The sequence below is a fragment of the Accipiter gentilis genome, chromosome 11 (assembly GCF_929443795.1).
Source record: "Accipiter gentilis chromosome 11, bAccGen1.1, whole genome shotgun sequence".
Lineage (NCBI taxonomy): Eukaryota > Metazoa > Chordata > Aves > Accipitriformes > Accipitridae > Astur > Astur gentilis.
In genome coordinates this window covers 23747418-23770685 of record NC_064890.1, presented here as the reverse complement: position 1 = coordinate 23770685, position 23268 = coordinate 23747418, and the positions used below count along the sequence as shown (strand labels likewise).

The 23268-nt window shown below is 37.6% G+C and overlaps 1 protein-coding gene across 5 annotated transcripts in view; it reads right to left on the bottom strand.

Annotated features, from left to right (window-relative positions):
• Positions 1-23268, bottom strand: part of GRM8 (glutamate metabotropic receptor 8) — a 358666-nt gene that overhangs the window by 57818 nt on the left and 277580 nt on the right. For all 5 annotated transcript variants that reach the window (XM_049814189.1, XM_049814188.1, XM_049814193.1 and 2 more), the window contains one exon: positions 12901-13037. In XM_049814189.1, the coding sequence (XP_049670146.1) occupies positions 12901-13037 (137 nt within the window). The remainder of the gene's footprint in view (positions 1-12900; positions 13038-23268) is intronic.

The window sequence follows — 23268 nt, the reverse complement described above, 5'->3', positions numbered from 1 at the left end:
CTGGGCTGCAGGGGGACAGCCTGCCTCACCAGGGTCTTCCCCACGGGCTGCAGGGGAATCTCTGCTCCAGTGCCTGGAGCATCTCCTCCCCCTCCTTCACTGACCTGGGTGTCCGCAGGTTTGTTTCCCTTACATGTTCTCACTCCTCACTCCGGCGGCTGTTTCTTCCTGTCCCAACTTTTTTCCCTTCTTAAAAATGTTATCCCAGAGGCGTTACCACTATCACTGATTGGCTCGGCCTTGGCCAGCGGCGGGTCCGTCTTAGAGCCGGCTGGTATGGGCTCGCTCTCTCTCGAACACAGGGGAAGCTTCCAGCAGCTTCTTACAGAAGCCACCCCTGTAACCAACCCCCCCCCCCCCACTGCCAAAACCTTGCCACACAAAACCAATACACCCTCCAATCTGGGTCAGATGCCTTTCGTTCCCAATGGTGCTCAGAATCTCCCCCACTTCACAGCTCAGAGTAACGAGAAGAAACACAAGGGATTAAGCACAGCTGCCATTTGACTTTAATGGAATTTTATTTAGATTTTTTTTCTTTAATTTGAAGACTAATTCATTTAATAAATCCCCTTGTTTAATGAAAAAAATAGTCACCATTACATGCTTTTAATAATTCTATTGGTTTAAAGGTGAGTTTCTTTATCAAAACAAGAAGCTGCTGTCCCCAAACACCTTCATGATGCCCTGTAAAAAAATGTACTGGACTAGACCTTCAGCAGATTTAGATCAGTCCACTAACTTCAGTAGAGTTATGCTAACAAGGTCATGACCCATACACATACTCAACATTACTTAAGAAGATGACCTGTCACTCACCCTTTTTGTTATCTTTAATATTTCATTATTTTAAAACTAGAAATTAGCCAATCAGAAAAAGCCTCAGTTCAGTATGAAAAAAAAAGATATTGATGGGTTTGTTTTAGTTTTAATCCTGGCTCATTATTTCTAAATAATCTATTTTGCATTTCTTGATCAGTACAAAAGATGCTGTGCATATGAAACTGAAGAATGGATGCCTCTAAATTCCAACCTGCACAACCTTTCCTACAAAATAATACCAATACACAAATAATATATTCTTTTTATTCTCACGCTGCTCACAGACCAAGACTTCAATTGCACTATGGGATATACAAATCTGCAAGAAAAAATGATGGTCTCGATCCTAAAGAATTCACAGTCAAACCATAAGATAAAGGAGAGCAAAGTATCAGCATAATACAGAAAAGAACATCCTAAATACAGTAAGGCAACACTGATCAGCATGATAGCAGCTATAGCATACCTCCAAATAGATGCTTTATAAGGAAATTGTAGCAAAAAGGTTTTTAATGAGGGAACTGAAAGAAGACAGCAGGGGAATTTTGCATCCATCTCTTGAGCTTTCCATCCAAGCGTAAGTGGCAGCAAGACGGAAAGCACAAAGGCATCAAGTTCATCACGGACCTCTCAAAGAGTAACAGAAAACAGAGCTGGAATAGCTTGTGATCCTGTGCTTCTTGCTTTCTAAACAGTGTTTCAGCAAAGTGAAGCACTTGGAATTTTGAGCAAAGCTGCCCTCTTCTCAGCAACCTTGTGCCTTAATTGACTGTGGCAGAGGAACAGACAAGCTCAGTTGAAATGTAGGGATCAAGTTTATTTCCTTGTCTCAAGAAAAGAGGCACTATACCTAAACCATTCCTGACATATTTGTCCAACCTGTTTTTAGGAAAAAAAGCAGTTAATATGTGTAGTACATTCTATCCTGAAGCACTGCAAAATCCTAAACACTGAGACATATCTCTTGACATTACCGTAAGGTGGTTTCCCACTATAATAGCTCATATCTTCTTCGCAAGCTCCTTTTAGTGAACAGGCAGATCTTTCCATTATAATAATTTTGAATTTTCAGCACTACATAAACAAAAGAAAAATCACATTGGCCCTTTAAACACAGTTCCAGCCAGGTAAGAAAATCACATATAAAAAGTCTGAAAGTCTAAGCTGGTTCAGAACTGTCAGAAAACAGACTGTGTTTTATATGAGATTTTCAGCAGCAGGGGAAGAGCAATCTCTGCCAAGTCTATACTGCTGCTTAGAATGAAGAGTCAATAATTAAATTGAAAATTCAGCAGAGAGAGTGATCTGGCAGGCACAAAACAAGCGTGTGGAAGAAGCTTAAGCTAGAGAAAATGCCACACAGCACATTTAGTCAGAAAAAAAGGAAAAAAATAATCCTTGTTACTAAGGAAAGATGAACACATTCAAAATGAGAATACTTCAGGAAGACAGGGGTTTTCATATGGACTGAGCATATTGAGATTTTATTCTACAATACTTAAAGAACTGACTTGGAAGACAGAAAGCTCTTGAGACTTTATGGCAAAGTGTGGAGAACTTGCAGATGGGAAACCTAGTGCTTATGCTCAGAAAAGAGGGGGAAAGCAGAAGCCAGGGAATTATCAATCATTCAGTTTAACTTGAATTCTCAGAAAAAATCCTGAAAGAAATAAACACACAGATTTCAAAAACACTGAGAAAACAAACAAGACAAATAACAGCCAGAAGGGATCTGTCAACAATGAGCTGTCACATTTCCTTCAGTGAGAGGGTAACAGGCATCGCAGAGGAGAGGCAAGCAGCTAGGTGTCATTTATCTCAACATTAGAAAGATTTTTGACACCATCTCAAATTACACTCTCAGTCATAAGCAACCTATTGAAACAGATCTAGCCCCTAAGGGCTAGGTGCAAATTATATCAGAAAGCTGTGGGAAGATAAAATTTGCCATTGATTCACTTTCAGGATGGAAGATGGTACAGGGTGGGGCCTGGAAAGGTCTATACTTAGTCTGCTATTATTCAATACTTGTAATAAGCACTCAATGCAGTTTGGATGATAAAATAGAGTATATGGTGATTAAATTTGGGCAACAATACTGGAAAAGGTTGAAGCTATGCTGAAGGTCAGGACACTTATTCCAAATGATACTGCAGAGAGTCTGAAAAAAAGGAGCATGCAGTTTAACAGAGACAACTAACAGAGGTAGCACATGATGGGTCAGGAAGGACAAAGAGAGAGCAGCTCTTCAGAAGAAAGAGATCGCAGGGCTCTAGTGGATTATAATATGTTGAACCAATGTCATACTGTTGCAAAAGGGGCAAATGCCATCCTGAGAAATGCAGACAGAGAAAATAATCTTTCCCCTCTACCCTGCACTCATGAATACATGAAATGATGTTTCTCCTGTACTCTGCACTAGCGAGAGTTCAGCCAGAGCACTTTGTGAAGGCTGGATCTTTGGGTTTCAGTTTGAAGGGGAATCAAACGGGAAGTCCAGAGGAAATCAGCAAATATCAAAAGTGTGTCTAGAAATCATGATCTATGTGACTAAATTGAACAAATTCAGGTTGTATAGCCTGAAGAAATAACACAGCCTAGGGGGTGAAACAATAGTCTTCGAATACATGAAAAAGATGAGGATGTGCTTGGTGTATACTGAATAAAATAAGAAATAACGGGCTTAAATTATAGCAATGAAGAGTAAAGTCAGGTATTTATAAGACATTTCAGAGTGATAAGGGTAGTTAAAAAATGGAAGAGAATGCCTTCAGAGGCTGTAAAGTCTTCATGCTTGGAGTAACATAAGTATAGAAGATGCTAACTTTATGCAAGGGCTAAATAGTCTCTTGAGATCCCTTTTGCTGTCTTCTACAGTGCTAGGGCAGATTTCGGGTACTAAAGATTTTGAGCACAAAGAAAAAAACTAAGATCATAACTAGGCCAGGTAAATAGAAAAATTTCAATGTATTCTCATGACAGCTAAATTCTTTAGATTGCCTTTTGTGGTTTTACAGAATACCTATTTAAGAAACCAATTTTTTTGTATTTATAGGAATAAAGTAAATAAGAAATGCTGATGATTGTACTTTTCCTACTTCTTGGCTAATTAATGATGCATTTTAAATATTTTTATGGGCAGAGCTGCTGAATTGCTTTTGGTTACAGGGAAAACGCTTCTCTGAAAAATGGTAGAGAAAGAAGGTCTAAGTAAAAGAAATCACCACTGTCACAATAGTAAACTGTTTTCCACATAGACATAAAACAACATAAATCATTTTGGGAAGTATTAAGCAGCTCTCATGTAAAAAAAATCCAGCGTGGAGTCCTATATGTGAATGGAAAGTTCTCCAAGTATTCATAGAAAAGTTGTCCTTACCTACTAATGTGATGCAGAACCTGAAGCAAAAGAAGATCCTAAATAGGTAACCCAGTTTATAAACTAATAAATCTGTCATGGCGTTCTTCTAGAGCTCTTGCTAGATACATACACAGTCTTGCATTCACTTGGGAAACTTAGAGTGTAGGAGTTCAGTTGCTTGTATCCCTCCCAGCATTTGCTCAAGGCATAGAGGAAATCTACCTACCAGCAAATCAAACAAAAACAAACAAAGAAAAGCCAGAAAACTTAAGAAATGCTGGCTGAAGGAGATCTTGGGAGTACTCCCCTGGCCCCACCTCTGATTCAGCTCTGCAAAATCAATCTGTACTGCTCACCTGCTCCAACCAGCCCATAGCATTGGAGACTGCCCAGCCTCCCAGGCAATGCAGCACAGTACTTAATTATCCTTATCATTAGAATCTTCCAGCATGTCTGAGTTAAATCGCTCTTACTGTAATTCAAGTCCACTACTTCTCCTAATAGCCAAATTAACTATGACTAACAGTTTGTTCTTTTTCTGAATAATCTTTTATGTATTGAAAGAGATTAATGTAACTCCCCTCAATTCAGTCTTCTCCAGACTAAACAATCCTAGTTTGCTCAACCTTTCCCTACAGGCATACTTTTAGATGGCTGATCATTATCACTGCTTGCAGCTGGACTCTCTCCAGCTACTCTACTTTTCCAAGTGAAGTCACAGTTCTGCTAAGAGGTCGTAGCACTGGGGAAGAGAGCAGATGGATTACATCACAACTCTAAGAGTTCCTTGCTGCAATGGCCTCTGGCAATGCAAATCTCAGTTAACCATTCCAAAGACATTGCTTAGCTTTATGCCTATGCTTTCCGTAAAGGAGGTTTCGCTTTAATTTGTGGAGTTACCGGAAACATTACTGCAATCCTCCCTATTTGATACAGTCATTCCCAGCACATCCTATTGTCCCACTCAACACTAAATCTGTTTACTGTGAGCTGAAGTTAATAATGAGATTAGCTACGCGTTCTTTATTGCCTGCCTTAAGCTGTACTATCACAATATCACCACTAAAACCAGTGATACCATTTTGGAAATGTGGAAAATAATTCACTCCCTGTGTTTAAATAACTTTAAAAAAGTGTTTGGGGATTTATCAGCATGAAAAATCCTCGATAAATATTAGATGACTATCCGAAAGAAATGAAATTAATACTACTGCAAGACAAAGAGAAATTGCAGCAAAGCAAACAGAAAAAATAACCATAGAGTAATGTTCTGCTAACTGCTGGTTATTCTCTTTCATCATAACCCCTGAATGTCTCTTTTTTTTCCCATTTAATGATTTTTAATTTACTAGTAGACTTCCATTATGTAACACAAATGAACAATAATTAAAGTAATTTAATCTACCATTGTTGCTTTTAAGCATGAACATTTTGCTTCTAGGTTTAAAGGGCAGCTCAATCTTCAAATTACAATACATATATAAATTTATGTGAGGGAGAGGAGAAAGATGGAAGAGACTGGGGACGAAACATGGTGATACTCCATGTTTCACACAGGTACCTCACAAAGCAATTCACTGCAGACTTGCTGCCAACCATGCATAATCCAAGCTACCTTCTACGTGCAGTAGCTGTTTGTCTATGCTAAAAGTCACAACATTAGCTGGTACCAGGAGAGCCACTAACCCTGCTCTGAAGTCCCATACATGGATGTGGAACTCTCCAGGAATATATATAAAAGCTCCTGATTTTTCACTGGTCTATCACCACATGGTTGTTTTTATTGTGAAAGAGAAAATAATATTTTTAAACACAAGTGATTTATTTTATTTGTCATGAATGGCAAGGCCTCCTTTCTGGTTTTTTGAAAAAACAAGAATACTCTACCGTCCTGTTAGTTATCACTATTTAAAGAACAGTTCAGTCTAATCATAACACTTCTTACAAAAGATGATAACAAAAAACTTAAAATATCTACCATCCACTCAAGAATCTTGTGGAAAATTCACAGCCAAGTGTGCAACTGCAACCCCATGCTTCATTTGAGAAACCTGACTTTCACTCACCCTGACAAGGTGGGAAAAAATCCCTATTCATCCTAACTCTCAAGCAGAGGCTGTTTCATTGGCAACCTGGTATCATTCTAATGAAGAACAAATGGTTATCCAAGTTCAGGATATTTTCTTAGCAGCTCCCTTTTTTCATTTTCTTTTTTTCTCTAAAGAATCAGTCAAGAAGTCTGTTTCATTGAGAAAAAAAAAAAAAAAAAAAAGACTATTAGGACCACCAAAGTAAAAATCTTTGAAAGGAAGACAACTTGACATTCTTCTTGGGTTTCTATAAGGTCATTGGCTTTTGAATCCAAGTTCTGTTTTGATTTTCAGTCACGTCTGAAATAGCATCTGTTCTACTACAGGCACGTCTTAAAACCATTTAATGTTTTTTCAACATCTGTATTCAGCTTATTTCTCTCCCATCCCAAAGTAATATTTTTAAGAATAATACAATCTGTAATCTTTCAAAATCATAAAATCCCAATTTTATTCCATGTTTTGTGTATTTTGTTGGCTTGTCTACAATTTGCATTCACTGTAGCCTACTGTTGACTGACTTCTTCAGTCTAGCATTGGTCCTTAGTGACTACAAGTCTCATATTGACCTCAGACTGACAGTAAAGAAGAATAAAGCCTGAGTCATACTTATTGACCAGTGCTAAGATCAGGACTAGCTTTGTAAAACCTAAGTAGCCTTCTAAAAACCATAATAGTCTCTCTCTACTTTCAGCCCTGTGTAGAATGAAGGAAGACAGCAATATAACTTTGAGAAGAAGAATAGAAGAACCTAAAGCATTTTTTCTTGTCTCATTGAGTTTTATTTTTAACCCAGCATCAACAATTTTCAGGCAGATAACATGGATGGAGTGTAAGTTTGAACTCTACAGCCCCATTACATATGGGCAGAAGAGCACCCTGCAGGCAGTATGACTGTCATATTTTGTTTATAGATATAATCATATACAGCACTAAGTGCTCCTGTTGTATATTTCACTGTAGTGTGTTCTTTTGTTAAACACAGGGCTTAGGTTCAGCAATTTGAAAACATCTATCAATTATATAATAGCTACCACAGGAAAAAAGAGGCTCTCTGGCTTCTTTAATGAAATATAGTGGCCTACAGCAAAGCTTGAAACTTATTTGCTGCAGTTAGAGAAAACATCAGAAGCTTCTTGAATCATTTTCTTTTACCATGTCACAAGAAAGGGAACTAATGCATTTTGAATCTGTTACTTCCAAAAAGAATTCACTAATGTCAGTGTTGATAGTTTCCTTCAGGATTAGATACATAATTTACAAGAGTCCTAGAAAAGAAGAGAAATCAAATACTGATTCAAATCTTTTTTTGTGATATGGCTGCCTGAAGGGAAGCTCATTGTCAGTGAGGGGTTCCCAATTTTTACTAGTTCACCAAACACTGTGCTTAGGGCTGATGATGATTATGGCTGTCTCTCTGATAGTTCATCACATCAGTGTAATTTTAATTTATGGTTTTCTTAGTCATAAATCAAGACCATTACAGAAAAATGGATGCCCCTGAGTCATTTATATCCTCAGTGCATATACTCCATGAATCTGAAAGCTTATGCATCCTATTATTTCTAAGAGAATGTTAAAAATCTGTTATTGTAAAATTTCACTTGCCTTGCAACAGAACTGTTGTGCTCTGGTTAACAAAACAAAACAAAACAAAACAAAAAACAAACACAAGTGAATTCTGTCTTAAAAATTTCACTGTTTTCACTTGAAAGATATAGTGTTTTGACATGCTTTGTTTTTTTCTTAAGGAATAATATCACATAAATGGATATCCACTTAAGCTTTTTAACTGCATCAGTTAAATACCTGATTCTGAAAGCACCAATAATTGTGTCTGCCTGAAGTCCCATCAATCAAAATTAGTAACTTGGAAGAATATGGATTTGGATCTACATATTTTTTCAGATTAGGATCTTTAAACACAGACCAAAACAATGCATAAGCTTGAATGAAAACTGGCAATGCTTTAAACTATATTAAAAAGGATTTTTTAAAAAAAGTCAAAATATTAGATTTTAAAATTTGTAAACATTTCAACTTTTCTTTTTCCAACTGGCATTTAGGTTTCAAAATAGAACATTTTTAAAGAGGGGGGAAAAGTCCCTCAGAAATTAAGCAGAACAAACTGAATGGGTTCCTAAGGAAAGGGAACTGAGAAAGTTGTTATTAAAAATTTAGGACTGGGACTATTTCTGTTTACTGCCACAAGCCATCAGTCAACATCTTGATCTAGCCCTTATTACAACACGTGCAATACAGAACACAGTTTCTAAGAGGGAATTCATTATTAATCACAAAAGGAAGTTGATTTCAAATCCTAAGTGCCAGGAGAAGCAAACTTGTTTTTAACAACTTTCCTCCTACAGAGACTGCATGGTTGAGAGCTCAAATTTGCTAAACCCACACATTTGTAGGGAACTTTTACATGAGGCATCATATGCAAAATACTGTTGCAATGTGAATAAAACATAACTTTTGCAGAAACAGCTACCTTTTCCTGGATTTTTATTCATTATGAAAACCAGAATACTTTTGGAAGAAAGCAGAGTTTCCTGAAAAATGTTACCTTCTTCTACTGATAAAGAAAAGAAAATGAAAAAAAGCAAACAACAGAAAACCCTCACAGTTAATGTGTATTCAGTGATCAGAAGTTCTAAGGCAATTATTTTTTCTTTCAGTGATACTAAAAATTTTTCTGGTCTAGTTATTTCCAGTACATTAAGATTATTGAAAGTCAGGCAACCTTAAAGAGTAAAAGGACTTTAAAAGGGGTGTAAATCTATATTGTCAGAAACACATAAAGTGATAATAGTACAAAACCCAATCAGGTTCTTTGAGATTATAGTTTGATGTTTCTAAACATCTGCTTTCAGAGTTTCCTTGCATCTGTCAAAGATTGAGATACCTTATTCAACCTGAAGAATCACACAAAAATTTTAAATTTTTAAGATTCTGATTCTTTTTTAATTTAACTTTTATACTGGATCTCTCAGCGTTGTCACGCATGTGTTTGTTTTGTAAGAATTGGAAGAGTAGTACTGATCAGTAATCATGAAGTTCTTGTATCTGGAAGCTAGGGCTGTTTCAGAGGAAATCTGAAAGGTCAGTCTGCCTAAAGAAGAGCATTAATCACTGAGGACTACAGGGAGAAACCAACATTGCAGCTAGGAGGGTCTCTGCAGCTGGTGAAGCCTGCTGACAAAAAGCCCCTTAGGGAGCATGATAGAGTCTTTATCTAGCCGGAGTCAGCACTTTCTGCCCAAAGCGAAAGCCAGCACTGCACCAGGAAAGGAACCTTGACCACAAGGACCCTGCAGAGACAGTGAATACTTTGAGGAACCAGAGGCAGCAGCAGAGGAATCCTGAATCCTGAGGGTCAGGGTCAGGGACAGGACCAGGGCTGGCCACTGGGTAAGGAGCCATAGCCCACACAACAGAGACCTGCAGCCAAAACCTGACAAGAAAATATCAAAAAGCACCCTAAGGAAAAGGAAAACAAAAAGGCAGTGGAGAAAAATAATTTAAAAAAAAAAAAAATCAGAAAGAAAAAAGGAAACCTTTTGGTTCAGTTATTTAGATACAAGGTGTGTTCTAATCTTAGTTATACTAATTGTTCCAAAGGTTGAACTGTACTACAAACCAGGTAATTTCATGATTTATTTTTCTGTCATGGAAAAGAAATAGATGAATAAAAGCACAATACCAGCTGTATACATGAACACAATCATGAATACATCATAGCTACGACATGTTACCACACAATTTGAGGAAGAAGTAACTGTAAAAACAGGAGTAGAAGTGTCTATAAAGGATATCTAGCAGACAGAATCATTAAAAATCATAGTTACACGTGTCTTCATTAAGAGGAAACTGCAGGACAAAGAAGGAAACAGTGGGAAAAGTATTGTATTTTAAAAGCATCTCCTTTATAGAACAGCAGGGTAAAAAGTGCTCTGCCATCTTAATACTGCTTTGCCTTCAATAAATATAGATGTTTTCATCGAATCCAATGAAAACATCCACTGTGTTCCCTCTGATTCATTGGCAATCAAAGACTCTACCTAATTTGCAATATGATGATTTGGAGTATTGACAAACATTCACAAAGATTACTTGGTTTAAGTACACTTTGTCTAGTGAGAGGAGGCAACAGCTTTGCCACTGCAGATCATCATGTGGCATAACTACTACCGACACGTGCTATGTAAGTTTAGTGAATATAGAAACAGATGGAAATGAACTGTATCACCCCTATCATGACTTCCTTCTTCACTGTTAGCATACCAGCGCCTGCAGACGCCGATGGAGACCAGCATCCAGCATCTCAAGCCCTGACAATCTTTAAGAAATAAATCCCAGTCGTCCCTTTAGAAATCTCCCTGGCTTTAGATAAAGATGAGTAAGTTGGGAAACAGGAGTGAGAGGCAGGGAGAGAAACTTCTTGCTGAATCAGTCCCGTCGCACCATGCACGAGGGGACTGAGCCCTGTGCGCCTGCTCGCACCCTGGTCCGTGCGAGCACGGGCTGTGCAGCAGAGCAGGGGGCCGTGGGACGAGAGCAGGGCCATGGCAGGAGGCTGGGAGCAGAAACACCCTCTGCAGAGCAGCATGCCAGCCTTTTCACTTCTCCACAACTCCACACGCTAGACAGAGCTCGCCTGCAAATTTGGGCAACCAGTTGTATCCAGCACGTGAGCTCGTGGAGGTGAAAAAAAAAAACAAAAACAGAGGAAAAAAGAGAAGCAAGGAACATCATAACATATCCATTCTTAATGAGAGTTAACAAGGGGTGTCCTTAGATAAATCCTTTCCTGTTCGTTTTGTGGTCAATGTGGTTAGCATGGCGTGGTCTGGGTAGCAGCCAGTCTAATCATATTTCAGAGAACTCCCTGGAGTACACATACATCAGGCAGAAATAATGGGACTGAAAAGCTACAGGCTTAATGAAAAATTTAGCAGTCTAGGGGGGGATAGAAAAAGGCAGATCAGAGTGACATTAAAATTGAAGCAAATTCTAAGGTAGCTTTTAGCTACTACTATGTAACTGCTATGTTAGTACTAACATTTGTGCAAAATGTGTGTTGGCAGTTTTTTAGCTCGCCTAACAAACTCTAACTTCAGAAAACTGTAGCAATTATAAAGAACTGGAACATATGCCATAATAGTTATGATAAGGGTCTAACTCTAGTGTTTTCCAGAAATTACTACTTAGTATTAATCTTTAAACTTGTTTAACCTTTTTTTCTTTTCTTCCCTTTCACAGACAGATATCAGGTTAGTGGAGGGAGATAACGCTGCCACACAGTCTGCTACACACAGTTTCCGTTGGTAGGGTTTTTTCTATTTGGGCAGAAGAATCAAATAAATGAGTCCTTGCCAAGTAGTTATAGATATTAAATGGTAGATATGGTAAAGTGGTTTAACAGCTGTGGCTGAAAATGGGGAGCTATCATATGTGTTGCTGCGGGTAGCACTCAGATAATTATTGCAAAGTAGTCTCAACAGGAGAACCATTTGTAAATATTTACTACACTGTCTTTGTTACTCTTCTTCAGGAACCTCTCACATGGAAAACCAGAGATGTTTGAAAACTGTTTTTTGTGGTTTGATTAAAGTAACTGCATAAACTCCCTTTGGTGAATCTAATCATCAATTCACACTGTTGCCCTTCCCATCAGCCCTTAGCAAAACAACACTTGGTATTTCATGTTTGCAGAGCTACCCAAATGGCTAACATAACTCAACAAGTAAGCCCTTTAAATATTGCACAGATAACAAGGAAACAGTTTAACTTCATTTTGCTTTTCTCATGATTGTAACTCTTCTTGCATGGAGCCATCTTCTGACAGAAAGTGCCTTGGACCCAACAACTTCTCAAGTTACAGCTGTGGCTTGATGTTTAGCTGTCATACAAATATTGCATATTATATTCTCTGAACCTTATTGGAATGGTGATTTTCAAAGCACATATAATTCCATGCACAGGTGGGGCTTAACTACCACAAAACTTGCAGAACATATTAAGGTAGCAATTAGAAACACCGCCTAAGGATAGGTAAGTTGTTGTGTCTTTTGCTTCTTCTGCTGTTAAGTAATATGGAACTGTATTAATCCTAGTTAACTACATGGAAAAACTCCAAATTCTCCCTTTATATTCAAGAAATACTTTTATTGCAGTAGTTCGCCATCCTCGTGTTTCAACTAAATCAGAAGTGGTTAGAGAGTCCAAACTTCTTTTTTTACTAAATACATTTCCAACCCCTTATATTATTTGAAATACCTGGGCAATATACATGTACCCATCATTTTGTCTGACACCCTCTTTTGAGGGATGAGTTCCTATTTCCCCACCTAACTTAATAATCAGCCTGAGGAATATCAGACATCTAATGATTCTAAAATATCATTTAAAGGAGCAGGTAAATACACAACCTACTTTAAAATATAAAGAATTTTGTTCAGGTTGTTGTGCTACCTTTTACTACTATCTTCTCACAGAGAGAATGGAAGAGCTCTCTTCTGCCAACTGACAGAAAAATCATCAACATTTTTTAAATGTTTTGAAATAATATAATACTCAATGAGTATTCTCCAATGTCTGTATCATAATCAAACTAGTACTTACATTTAGATGAAGTTGGTTAGTCCATTGACCAATTACTTTGTATTCTGCACTCTTGTTGGTGATTTGATACTGAAAAATATCATAGCGTCCAGGAGCATCTCCATTTTCATTGAAGATAACCGGTGTTCCAGCACTCCCTGAAAAAAAAATTAAAAGGCAATTAGGATAAATACCTTTAAAGCAATTTTCCAGAAAATAGATTTTGGAGGAAAAATACTAATTAGAGATTGAGCAGGTTCTTTGTAATGCAAGGCTAGTATGGTAATAAATCCAGAAACCTCTGTGGCAGGTACACCTGCCCTGATAGAGACCGAAACATCTCAACTACTGAAAAGAAAGAGTTAAAACTAGAAGCCACCGTTTAGGGGTTGAGCCACTGGGGCTGGTGGTCACATACACACCTCAGCCAGTGACCACCGTCCCCTACACACTTCTGCCAGGGGATAGGAAAGGCAAGGCCCTTCGGTCAACAGACAAGGCCCTCAGCCAATGCAATGCCTTGGTCAAGACAAATTTCCAGACTGCTGACCATCTATGACCAAGAGCCCTGGTTCGATTTAGGGTATGAATGGAGCCCGCCAGAAGACCCTTTCGAGCCAGTCTTCCTCAGAGCCTCAGGTCTGCAATTGGAGGCTGTCCCCTTAGACTGGGATGCTGACTAAGGAAACTCTCTGGTGTTGAGTGCCTCGTCTTATCAGTGAATTTTGAGTCATCATTCTAAGCTTAGATTTCGTTATTGTTCATGTAGTAATAGTTCCCCAACTGACATCTTGAACCTGTAAATAAATTGTGTTTGTTGCAGTGTTTACAACCTAATACTCCTGTCCAGTCTGGCTGTTATATCTCAATACTGCATAATGTTCCTGTTCAATTTGACCATTACATTTTGCTATCATTAAAGTACATTGACTTTTGAAATACACTGCCACCTGTCTGGTGTTTCTGCAACTACGTCACTAAGAGAAAATATGTTATCATCATCACAAAAACTACTTTATCTGTAAGTTAATTAAAACAATTCAGAAAGATAATCTTTTGCAATCTTTTTGTTTGGTTGGGGTTTTTTTTTCATGTGTGTGTCTATTACAGAACATTAGGAAATTCTGTGATAAAACAGAAGTGGAGAAGTTCCTTTTGACTTGCAGAAGGGCATGATTTCACATTAGGATGTGAATGCAGTGCAGTAGGCACAAAATAGCAATCTTGTAATGAACTTGATAAAGAATTTTGCTATTAAGTATGAAAATAAAATTAATATCATCAACTTTGAAGCCAACACTCATAAAAGACCTTGAGATGCAAGAGTTTAAATCTGGCCACAGTTAATGTGATCAGTTTCTAGCACTGACCACCTGTGTAAAAGTGTTTTATCAAAATAAATTAAGGATAACAGCTGTGCTTGTTGCTCTCTCCTCTATACATGACACTGCCTGACAGAAAGGTCCATTGCGGAAGCTGTCAAAAGTTATAAATTGACACTCTGTTCTTACTTCGATCAACAAAATGTTCAAAGATTGAAAACTACATGTCTAACTTGGCAACCAGGCCAGCCAAATTAGAACACATTTTGATGAATTCCCTCAAGGTGAGATCAAGGATCTGCACTCCTACAGAGACTTTTCAAAAACTACACAAAGAATATTATTTTCACCCATCCCCCAAAATTCATATGTATAAATGAATCGTATTTATAGTTGAGGTCCATTGAAGACAAATTTAATTATGTTAAAGTTCTATTTCAGTGACTGGAGAATGAAATCTACCATTACTGAGGAAAAAACCCAAACCACCACAAAATCCAGGCCCAATGCTTTCACTTTCTATGTATGAACAACCTAGAAAGGGAGAATATTCAGCTCATAGTAAATTGGTACAGCATTAACCTAGAGGCCCCAAGTCCACTGTGAGTGGTTTCTAGAGAATGCCAAAAAGCCTGAAATTCTGGGTACATATCAAATAGAAGCTAGCCAGCAGAAGTGGCAACAACAATCTACTTACCCCAGAATTTCAGCATAAATACTTCTTCTTGTATGTATGTCTGTCTCCCACAAAGTATTTTGTTCTCTTGTTTGGTATAGCAGCTTTCATACAAAACTGATATCCAGTGAAAAAACAGTGCTCTGAGAGTGACAAGTGGCACATTAACTACTGTGCCAATTTCACAGTTCTGGCAGCAAAAGTCTGGCTGCAAAAATTAGATGTGAGCAACCATGGAAGAGGAGTATCAAAAAATTATGTGTGATAAAGACCCCATGAAGACACAAGAGACTCAACACAGAATTTTGGAAATCTCTTTATGCTTAGCTCCCAATTCATTTGACAGAATGAAGGACAAGAAAAATGCCAGTCTCCAATCTTTCAAGCAATGAAATTATTCTTCACTGCTCAAATAACAGGTTGATCCAATAAATTTCTTCCAACTAATAAACACATATTCAACTCTTGCTGGTATGTAGGTAACCTTCAAAATATTACTCTCAAGTAATGATGGAATTCATCTTTCCACTCAGCAGCTTTTGAAGAGCTCATGGAAATAACAGGTATCTTTTACCAACAGATACAAAATGTCCTTTGTATCCCTTAAGACTAATGGGAACTTCAGACATTCTTTTGCGCAGAAATAACAGCATGAGCTTATAGTCTATTGCTGGTTTTGGAAAAATCATGTACAAAGACACAGACTACAGTACAGGCCAGAACCATCTTTCTCTTTGATGTAGTGGTGTTCTCAGCTAGAGTATAACAGCATCTCACGCTGTGCACCTCAGTCGACAGGGACAGAGCATCCTGCTGAATTCAGCTGCCACTCCAACTGAGACCAACAAGATCTTTCTCCTATAGCAGAAGTTAAAACAAACTTTGCCAAATTAATAAAATTAAGCTTGTTAAAAGCTGAATAAGTAACAGAAGATTCAGACTCCCATACACTGGGAAGACCACACTATCCCTCTGTGGAATAGCAGATTTAGAAAGTACCATAACAGTCACAGTGCCTGCTGTAAAGTAAATTTGATTATGTTCTAGCAATACTGCCATAACTAGTAGATACTGTTAGTAAGCAGTAGCAGACCCTTATTTTCATCTATGTCTTATGACTTATATACGTCTTTTAGTTCATTGTTGCTTTGTGAAATGAAACATGTAATGGACCTAAAACAAGGAGGTATGCATGGCTGGATTGTGCAAATAAACATTAGCTACATAACCAAGAAAGAAAAGCTTAAAAACTTTTGAAGAAAAACTGGGGATTTTACCAAGGGTTCCCAAAATTATGAATGCAAGATGGTAGTAGAAGCCTTGAAAGTGTAAGGACAGAATGAAACTAGAGGTCTCAAGGCTATAAACAAAGCGCCAATGGTTAATTAGTGTTCTTAAAAAAATGTTAATCTCATCTGAAGAAAAATATACCCTGGTGGACGACCTGGATGAATAGTTCATCTGGGAATGGATATCCACAAAATGAAAAGGTTTTCTAAGAAAATACACTTTGTTCCATAGTTCACCAAATTAAAGTGAATACTTCCTGGAAAAAATGGTTAATACTGTAGAGAGATCAGATAATTAAACCATGTAGAGAAACACTGTAGCTGACCATAACTCATAGCACAGGTGGAGGCATGTCTATATTCAGTATATAACATTGTAACAAATATCATTGAGTTGTACAAGTGACTCTTTTTTTTGACAACCAGAAATGCAGAACTGAGTACTCTTCATATCTGGTACCATACTGGCACATATGCTTATACTGTACCACTACAATTACAGGGAGCTGCATCTTAGTTCTAGTTTAAGACACTGAGTGTTTAATTGCTCCGCTTAACAGTCATCGAGGACTAGCTGCTAAATCTAAATGCAACATACTGTGGAGAGACAGTAATACAGAATACAACACTGACCTGAGGTAGTGAGCCCAGGTTAAACAAATTCCAGCTTAGATAAAAAGATTTTGGGAAACCACACTGAATAGTTCTTGGATGTGGTATTTACCTTAGAGAATGAACTTGGATATCCTCACCCAGGAACCGCATTTATTACAAGGTAGTTAAAGAACAGTGAGGGAACTGTGCCTTTGGGCTTTTTCACATTTTATCCTCTGTGTGGTTATGTTGCCATGCATAATTTTAACCCATGAATGACTCAGGTAATTGTATTCAATCTGTCATGATCTTAACTGAATTTTTAATATAGTCTGGATGCCTAAAACAGAAGTACGTGGTAGATTTTCAAGAATACATAATAAGCTTGGGTAACTATGGAAAATCATGTGTAAGCCTTCATCTTCTTCATATTTCCTTTGTGCCAATCCTTTTTTGGGTTTTGTTTGTTGGGTTTTTTTAATATATAAACAGAGTTACTAACTTATTTTGAGATCTGTTTCTGAAGTCTCTCTTTGCTGAGCAATTCCAGAATACTTTTAGAGAGCCTTTTTTTTTTCCTGATATATAAATGTAGACTGATAAGTGGAAGGAAAATTTCAAATTTCACAATGAAACATTGCGCAAAAGGTTTTCAGGCTTGTTTTGAAATCTCACTTTTTTGCAGTTAAATAGGTAAAACAAAATAGGAAAATGTAGCTCATTTAATGTCATCAGGCCGTAAAGGAAAGACAAGCAGTTAAGTCTCATGGTTCATATAGAATGAAATTGTTCATTTTTCTTTACAGAAACTACTTAACCAAAAGGGACAAAAGGGACAAGATACAGAGAGAAGCATGTAGAGACAGAGCTCCGTCCATTCTTCTGCTGCTTCAAAGACATCACAGCACGAAGGGATTACACTGTCCTGACAGCAGAGCTGTGGCTATGTCCAATGAGGTGGTTCAAAATACGGACAAAGCTTCAGAGTCTTTGCTGTATCGCATACCAAGTCCCTTAGATTTTTTGAAACACTGAATGGCTGATAAATAGATCCTGCTTCAAATCACTCCAAAATCAGACTAGAATATATAATCTTCTATAAACCCTATTGAAAGTAGAACAGTTCTGTTACCATTCATTTGAAGACAATCCCTATCCACAGCATAAAAGAATATGTTACATTTTATTAAGCCTAAGGACACATTTACTTATTGTAGATATAAAATAATAATCTGGTACTGAAAGAAGTTATCCCTCCTCCTTCCCAGTTTACAGCCAGCAGCATTAAACAACTCTGGGTGTTAAAACAGCACATTAGCTAAACATTACTGAAGCAATGTGTCTGTGACCTCAGCTGTTTATAAGCCTTTCAAAATGCAGCTTAAACTACCCAGAAATGTTATTTAGAGAAGAAAAAAAGTAAAATGCATGAGGTTTTTAATTCAGAATCAAGAATCTAATGGATCCTTTTGAATTCTTAATGCCTGACACTGATGTCAGGGAGGACTCTTTCTGATAAACAACTGTTTTATGACAGGTCCTTTGAGCACTGAACTTGAAAATTCACAATCTTCTGAAGAAATCTTTAAACATGTACCATGATAGTCTTAAGATACTGCTCAGCAACTACCTTATCCTGCATATGCCTACCTTATCAAGTTACATTTCATATGAATCTAAAACATCCCTGCTCCTAATGCAAACTGTAATCTTAGTTCCCTGTGAGGTTATGGAGTAAACTTGCCCAGATGCCTTCCAGTGAAGTTGTTCTCTTTACATCTCAGGTAGTGGGAAAGAAGTGGAATGACTGGAAAAACCACAAGTTTATGCATAGTTGTGGCCAACTACATTTTAAAGTGAGTAATCTGTAATGGTTCCTAAATTAAGAATAGTGGTGAGCCTTATTTTTTTTTTTTTTTTAAAAAAAAAAAAAAAAAAGTAGTTAAATTAAATTAACAGCCTTGGATTTTTCTTATATGAAAACCTTTAATAAAAATTTACTTATCATGAGGCATTGCTACTTCAGTGCCTTGACAAAAGTGTAGAAAAGTGGTTGTGTTGATAAGTCTTACAACGGTCATTTACAGTGTATTCCAACTGTAGTGGAGCTGATTTCATTACAAAGCTTGATACCAGATACAAATCTGTTATTTCACCATATTTCAGTGGCTTGATATTAATTTTATTTTTGAAACTGAAATGAAAACTTCTTAAGCTAAATCTTCATCCTTTGAGCTGCTCCACATAGGCTGTTTTATCTGTAATGAATCCTAATGCAGTCAGCATGGATTCAAGGGTATGTTCAGGTGAATGGAATTCAAGCAGTTTATTGTATACTGTAATACAGTTAACTGTTGTGTATCAAAAACTTCAGAATGCACCATCTGTTAGAATTTGGCTTTACTGGAAGACTCTTCGGATTTATAGGATCAACCCTTATTTCATTAATTTATACAATTAGTTTCAAGTGGTAGAGTTGGGGGTTCAGCTTTATTTTTTTAATTAACCTTTCATTTTAATTAGCTGTTGAAACAAAAAAAGTACTACAGAGATGTACATGAATTAAATTGTTCTCAGCAAAGTAGAAAGAGGGAAAGTAACCATTGAACTTTCAGTAGTGAGAGTTCTCAGAGAAGAAGAATGCATTTGTAAAATTAAATAAGAAATATGTCACTGATAAGTATTTCCATGAGACAAATGACATAGAAGGTTGAAAAGGAATCAATGGAAAGAGTAAATACAAGCTGTTAAAACATTTAATACTTGGGGAAAAAAACCAACAACAACAACAACAACAAAAAAAAAAAAAAAAACAAAAACACACAAAAAAACCCAAAACACAGAGAATTATAAACAACTAATCGGAACTAACAAAAGTTAATTTGTGAACATTTGGCTGGCAGACAGAGGAATAAAACACACTGTATCAATCTATGTAAGGTTTGTAATAAATGAAGCCATTATCTGCTCAATCTCCATACAGCAGACTTTTCAAACAACGAGCAATGTGGTTACTAAAATAACAAATGATGATTGTCTTACACCTATTCAGAATCTGAAAAGACTTCTCTTTATGCTTACCCTAAATGTCTCAGTTCAAGATTAGGACAATAAAACAGGATTGAATCCAGTTTCTGTAAACATAGATGCTTACTGATGTTTTAAATATCCTAAGTTACTGGAGACATCCACACAGATATGCAGAATATGCATATGACCGAGAACCTGTGCCTTTCCCAGACAGCAGCTGGAGGCCAGATGGATACCCTGGGGTATCTGAAATGGCATTCGATGCCCATATTTAGGCAATTTATTTCACTTACCACAGGGGAGAGTGTGGTTTTTCATGTACAAATGCACAAAATAGAACCAAAGAGAAACTCAGAGTGCTACAGGAAAGGAATTATATACAGATTTGGGACATATGTGATATAAATTATGGTGGTACTCACTACAGGGCTTGTAGATAAAGTAAAGAATTTGGTATTAAAATAAAGTGATATAAATCAATTCCAGGTCAGCCAGTATGACTTTATATTATTGCAGCTGATGGACAAGATCTTTAGCTGTGATTTTGCAGAGATGGGTATAATTTATTTGATGTCTTGATCCTCAGAACAGTGAATTATTAGAAATGTGTACTTTTGTGAAAGGAACAGTTCATTCCACCCCTGCATGAGAACATCAGGCAGGGTGGGTATCATGTGTGATATTTAAAGTAAGAAATAACAAGTAGTACTTTTTTCCTTCCAGAATATGTCAGAACTTCTCGCCATAGCAAGCACGGAGCCACGATGTCTCATAAAACTTACCCTAAAATGAATAAAATTTGAAGATGAGACTGTTGCAGCCAACAGCATAGGTGTATTAAAAAAAACAATTTTCCCCGTCATTCATTAGCATGTCTATCAGTGGTTATTAAAAGCAGTGATCTAGATGCAACTCTGGTCCTTGCAGTCCTTCAGCTACTAATTGCAAGAAGAATATACAGGTGAAAAATTATTCTACATTTTATTTGTTCCCTACATTCTCTCCCCAAGCACCTGCTATCAGCCACTCTCAGCAAATGTACTACACTGGTGAAATTTTTATTCACATCCTCTAACAAGTAATACTTGCTCCAGAATATAAAAGGACAGAACTCTAGCTCCTCTCCTCACAGCACCTTGAGTCTACTAGTAGGTGATAACTATACCTGTAATACAACCACATCACAGATTAAACTTCATATTTTGCCAGATAAAGAATTAAAATTGCTAGACACCAGTCCTGCTACGGTGACATAGTATTGTGAAGGCAGTTTTATATTTCCCCGCCTGGGCCGATGCCATTCTTCTCTACACAGCGAGGCTGTGCCTCTACCTTCACCTCTCCTCCCAGAGATGGGGCGATGCTACGTGAATGGCTTTCCCTACTCCAGGGCTAACTGACAGGAGTAAGAGACATAGATTAGCTTCTTCACAGGTAGGTGCTAAAGCAAGGCAGGCATTAGCACTGTGGCATTGGCAGAAACATCCATCAGTTCTAGGAAAGGAGTGTGAAGAAGGAGGTTCCGACGGAGTAGGAACTACAGAGAAACAGAAAATGAGCCTCTTTGGACCTCCCCTGCCACCTTAGCTTTGTTCCTTTCACCTCTGGAAAAGGGACAGCCCTGTCCACACAAGGACATCAAAGTAGATAGGGAGTGGGGGGAGAGGGGAGACAGAGAGTGAGAGAAAAAGCTTGCTGTTTCCTACATGTAGCCAAAAAGCTCAGTGCTACCAGAGTACTTGGAAGAATCCAGCCTGTTTTTATTCTGGACTCGGAAAATCCATAGAGACAGGTTTCATCTTCAAATCTACAGCCAGAGAAGATTGGTTCAGTTCTGCAGCTGAAGAACCCAGTAAGTCAAAAAAAGCCAACAGGCTCTGGGAAGGGATATTGTATGCAATGAGGATACATAACTCAATCCCTTAAAAAGCAACACATGACATAAAATTCCACTGAAGATAAATACTACTCTAGTAACACACTAAAATAGCAAGGTGGTATGACATTATCTAGTACAAGCTAACAGCTTGTACTGGAAGAGGAACTTATAAAAGGGTGGTTAGGTTTTGGGGGTAACAGCTATACAAACATGTAAATAAATGCATAAAGTTTTGTTCACCTGATACTATAGACTGGATAATATCAAATGTTGCTGGGTGAAAAATGTTTATTTTAATGTTATCAAGTATATGTTCATGTTTTTAAAAAATAATGTTATTGGGTATTTTTTCTTTTTAAATGTATTTTGCAGCACCAGTAATAGCAAGCACATTTCTTGTAATCCTTCTGAGAAGAGTTCATGGTTATAATTCTCCACAAGAAAAAAAAAAAGAAAATAAGGTAACTTACATGCTGGGAAGTAAGTGGGAGTGAAAGTGTGAGGAATCTTCACCACAAATAAAAATGCAAGTCGTTTGTTTCAGTATTGTCAAAATGAATACATTTCAAGTAGACATGCATTTCTCTACAGAAGCACGATCACCTCCAGTCGCCAGCAACACAACCATACAATAGAGGCCCAGTTCAAAAGGGTCTTTATATCATTTATTTCCATTTTCATTATTTTACAGGCAAAAAACTCTTCCAAGAAGCTGTAGTAGTATATTGCCAATGGAAGAGATCAGAAAAGATTGAGGACGTCTAGGAGTGTCCAAGAACTTCTGCATTAGCAGTTTTTCGTTACCTAAAACTCTAATTAATATGTTCCTAGGAAGCATGGAACAATTCCCACCTCACCATAAATCTGGCCATCAGTTTATCTCAGGGTACACAAGAAGGACACGCCAAGACATATATGAGAACTACATGTCACGAAGAGTGCACCCTGCCTGCATCTGTCTTCAGCAGTAGCCAGTCTCCAGTGCTTCATGAGATACTGAGGTTCCTCCTTATTCTACATTTCCCACTTTTCCTACTTTGTGACATGATTTGGGGAGGGTGGTGTGTTGCTTCATCCCCTGCGCCCCCTTTCTTTTAGTTTTGTTTTACTAGTCCCAGAAAGATGTACTGATTTCAGCGCTACTGACCTCTGTCACTGAATACACAGTACTTCCACTGGGGTCACTTGCCGTGTTCATCAGATCCTATCTAGGTAGATCCCACCTAGGACACTATGCATTATACATGAAAAAAACCCACATCTGTTCCCTTCCTGCATTAATGTTCATACATCATTCTATAGCAGTGATCCTATTACAATAGATACGAGTACAAATATTTAACTTCTCACTCTCTTCCCCCCCCCCCCCCACACACACCTTTTCTCTGTTATTTTAATCTTTCAAAGAGTTCTGGCCAGGTTTTGTGTGAAATTCTGGTTTTATAAGGCTCCTCTTTTTTCACTTTGGTAATTAGCGTATGTCCTCTGGAATAAGCACTTCTGCTCAGTTCTACTAAAAGGTAGGCTTGCAGCATAGTTTCTACTCTGCATCTCACTTCTGGCACTCTGAAACTTTTCAGGTAAGAGCCTACCAAGCTG